The sequence below is a fragment of the Fukomys damarensis genome, unplaced genomic scaffold (genome assembly GCF_012274545.1).
Source record: "Fukomys damarensis isolate Sample0158 unplaced genomic scaffold, DMR_v1.0_HiC HiC_scaffold_20, whole genome shotgun sequence".
In the NCBI taxonomy this organism is placed as follows: domain Eukaryota; kingdom Metazoa; phylum Chordata; class Mammalia; order Rodentia; family Bathyergidae; genus Fukomys; species Fukomys damarensis.
In genome coordinates this window covers 3,868,874-3,872,488 of record NW_022900932.1, presented here as the reverse complement: position 1 = coordinate 3,872,488, position 3,615 = coordinate 3,868,874, and the positions used below count along the sequence as shown (strand labels likewise).

The following is a 3,615-nucleotide window of genomic DNA, read 5'->3' as shown; positions in this document are numbered from 1 at the left end:
CCTCGCCCCGCAGCTGCCCATCTGGCAGGCCCCGCGGCCGGGCCTGGCGCCCCTGCTGGGTCTCCACTCTCACTTTGATCGCCTCTCTCCCCCCGTACTCGTCCTTCATCCATCCCTCTCTCCTGCAGTGCTTGCGCTCCAGGCCCGAAAGAAAAGGACCAAGGCCAAGAAGGACAAAGCTCAAAGGAAGTGAGTCTTGCACCCCAACGTCGCGTCCTTTGGATTTCCTCGGGCACCTCTTCTGCTCTAGATTCGCGTCTGGAGCGTGCGCCGGGAGTGGGACCCCCGCCACATGGCCGTGGGGCTGCTCGGCGGGTCGCTGTCCCGGAACCGTGTGGAAGGGGGGCTCCTTTCTGTTGCTGATCGCCGGGCCTGGGTCTTCTGAGCCGCCCCCGGCCTGAAGGAAAGGGCTGCTGGCGGAGGGCCCGAGCCTGCCGCACGAGGAGGAGGCACGAGCTCCCCGAGTTTGGGCCCCCCACCGGAGCTGGTGCCTCATTACCAGTCTCCGCAAACTCTGGTCTCTTGCTAACTTGCTTCCCCGCGTCTTAACTTGGCTCCTGCGTCTGCACGGTAGGCCGGCAGGAAATTCATAATGAATTTTCCGTGTTTGCTTGTGGTCCTGCCAGCCACACGCTCCCTTTCTTGGAAAAGGGCACGGAGCTCTCCCCTGTTTAGTCAGCTTCCTGAGCCCGCGAGGCGATCGGCCTCCTCGGCCAGGGCACGATCGGGGTGTGTGCGCTGCCTCTTCTCTTCCGAAACCTCGGGCCCTCACGCTGAACGGCGTTATCGCGGCGAGGCAGGGAGAGCTCTTCCGACGCTGTGGGTGTCTCGGGTGCCCCGCGTCCAGTTTCATCCGCGCGGTGCACAACAGCGGTTTAGCGCTATTGTGGGAAACACAAAAGTCGGTCACAGCCTGGTAGAAACGCCCCCGGCGGAGGGCTTCAGCAAGTGAGGCTTAGCCTTAAGAACTTTTGTACTGTGGTTTACTTGCAGAGGCTCTTGGAAATCAGCTTAGACAGTTTTTCATTCCAGGAAAAAAAGATTCATCTAGTTCTTAATTTTAGATGCAGTATTTTCTGCACAGCTTTCCATTTTATTTGATATTTTGTGGCGTTTTTATACCGCTTGAGTCAGGAACCCGTTTCAGAGACCTGTCTAGGTTGCCTCACTGAGGGACAATCCCAGATAGGGGTGGGTGGGTGTTGTTTTGAATGACTTCTCTCAATAGAACTGAAGTGACAGGTGATCTCACCTTTTGCTCCATTTTCTCTTAGGACTTTTTTTTTTTTTGTAAGTACTTGGCGTTTACGTCATGTCATTACCCGTTCTTTCAAAGCCAGTCGTTAGGCCTAGATTGGTTGGTTTAATGGAAAGAGTAAGGAGCTAACCCCGTTTTGTGTGCACTGGGACTTTAAATGTTGCTTTTTTTTCTGTCCCTTGGTTTCGTTCTGTGTGGAACTGATAAGAATGTGTTAGAAAGCGTTATAATTTTACTGATTTAAAGAGGTAGTAATTATTAACTATTTTTTTAAAAGTCCTGGTCTCTCAGCCATCTGTCCTGGTCACTCATACCACTTGGAATTTCATATTGGTATTTGTGTGAATCAAACTAATTTAGGAAGAAAATGTATATGTGTGCTCGTATACATTATTTTTAACACTAGGTATTCATTTGGATTATCTGTATCACGTGCTTTATTTCTTTTTTGAGGGGGTACTGGGGATTGAACTCGGGTCCTTGTGCTTGCAAGGCAGGCCACCGAACCGCCGAGCTAAATCTCTGGCCCTCACGTGCTTTATTTCTAAAGGTAGCATTGTACCGTGTTACTACTCCTTGTTCATGTCTATGGGTAACCTCGAGTTGTTTGTGTGGGTTTTTTGTACCAGGTATCCAATTCTGGACCTTGTGCTTGTGAGGCAGGGAGCACAACCACTGAGCTAAATCCTTGGCCCTGTTTGTGTTCTTAGTTATTATAATACTTGCACTTCTGTGAGGTTTGAATTACAAATACTTCTAGCAGTTATTTTACTGAATATTTCATTTTGTACAACTTCAGCTCCTTAAAATATATGTGAATGAATTGCTCTCAGTTACTTAACAATCTCGCAGGTTTGTTTTTTTTTTTCCTAGCTTCAGTTAATAGTTTTTTCTTTATAATTTTAACCTCTCGCTGCCTTGTTTCACCAGCCTTCTTTTGAGTAGCTGAAATATCTAAGTTGGTTAGGAAACTGTTTTCCCTGTTCAAGCCTCACCTGACTTGGGTCACTGAACTCCTCCATGACTCCTGACTGCATCCTTACAACTTCCAGTTATTTTGCAAAGCAGGCAAATAGTTACCAGGTTAGTAAGGAAGAAGCACACAACAGTTTGGGGTGTTTTTTGCTACTTTGTATTTGACCTTGGACAAGTTATAGAAACAATCTTACTTACTGTTATGAGTGGTAGCTTACTCATAATGAAAACCAGTCAGGACCTAAAGATACAGAAACCAAGGCCTTAAATGTAATTTTAGAAACTTGTAAATGTGTTACAGGTAATGGCATCCCTGGTAAGTTAGTCATGGTGTAGCACAGGTGGAAAGGATTTTCTGACTTGATTTTGTGGAACCCACATAATGAACCCAGGGTTGTGGAGCTGGTTGCAGTAGAATCAGGCTCTGCCTTCCTCTGCAGGGTACTTTTGAGTTTCCTTTGGGTTATTTCACTCTTACTTCACTTTTTAAAAATGTTTTATTTTCTAACGTAACTAGTTGGTGATAGTCTGCTTGTTACTTTACAGATAAGGAAATTGAAGTTTTGTCAGATTACTTCTCTAGAAAATTATAAACCTGGGATTTGAACGTAGTCCTGGTTACTAAACATGATGTCTCCACATGACAGTTCCTTTTGACGTATCTGAGGCCAGATAAAGTAGAGGTTGAGCGGAGAAAAGCTTCTGACTGGGGAACTTCTGGTTGCCAGGGTATTTGGTTTCCTTTCATGAGCCATCATCGGGGCTTTCTTCCTTGGAGCATTCAGGTTTTCAATATGTGTTCCAAAAATCTATGCCCTTTATCTGCTCCTCAGAAGCATTTATAACTTAACAGTTGACTGCTTTTGAAATTTTCTGAGGAACAATTTCAAAATGGATTTCATGCATGATTTGTTATTTACCTTGAGAAGTTAGACATTAATTTTCGTTGTATTTGCAGTTAAAGAACTTTATAAATTTAACACAAATTTGATAGTAAATTTATTTAATTGAACAGGGAAGTACGGTACTTTTGCTCATTCTAATACTCACTGATCTGTGGAGTTTGAGGAGATGGGTTTGGATAGTAGCTGTATTTCTTAATTTTCCAAAACTGAAGTTACATTGAAAATTTAGGGGGGAAATGCTTAAAAATCTCTAAAACTTTTGTCTGGTAGGATGTGCAACCATTATATTTGGAATAATTTTTAAATAAATAAAGTAGTATTGGGTGTTTTTCTTAATACTCAGTGATTCATTCACCTTGGAAATTTGTTCTGTGTTCCATAGTATACCTTACTATATTTTTTTAGGTCCACTTTTTTTTTTTTTTTTTTTTTTTTTTTTTTTTTTTTTGGGGTTTTTTTTTTGTTCTTTTTTTTTTG

The 3,615-nt window shown here is 43.8% G+C and overlaps 1 protein-coding gene across 1 annotated transcript in view; it reads left to right on the top strand.

The window, feature by feature from the left end:
- Srpk1 (SRSF protein kinase 1) overlaps positions 1-3,615 on the top strand; it is a 61,228-nt gene that overhangs the window by 1,473 nt on the left and 56,140 nt on the right. The window contains exon 3 of the mRNA XM_010605401.2: positions 1-189. Within this exon, the coding sequence (XP_010603703.1) occupies positions 1-189 (189 nt within the window). The remainder of the gene's footprint in view (positions 190-3,615) is intronic.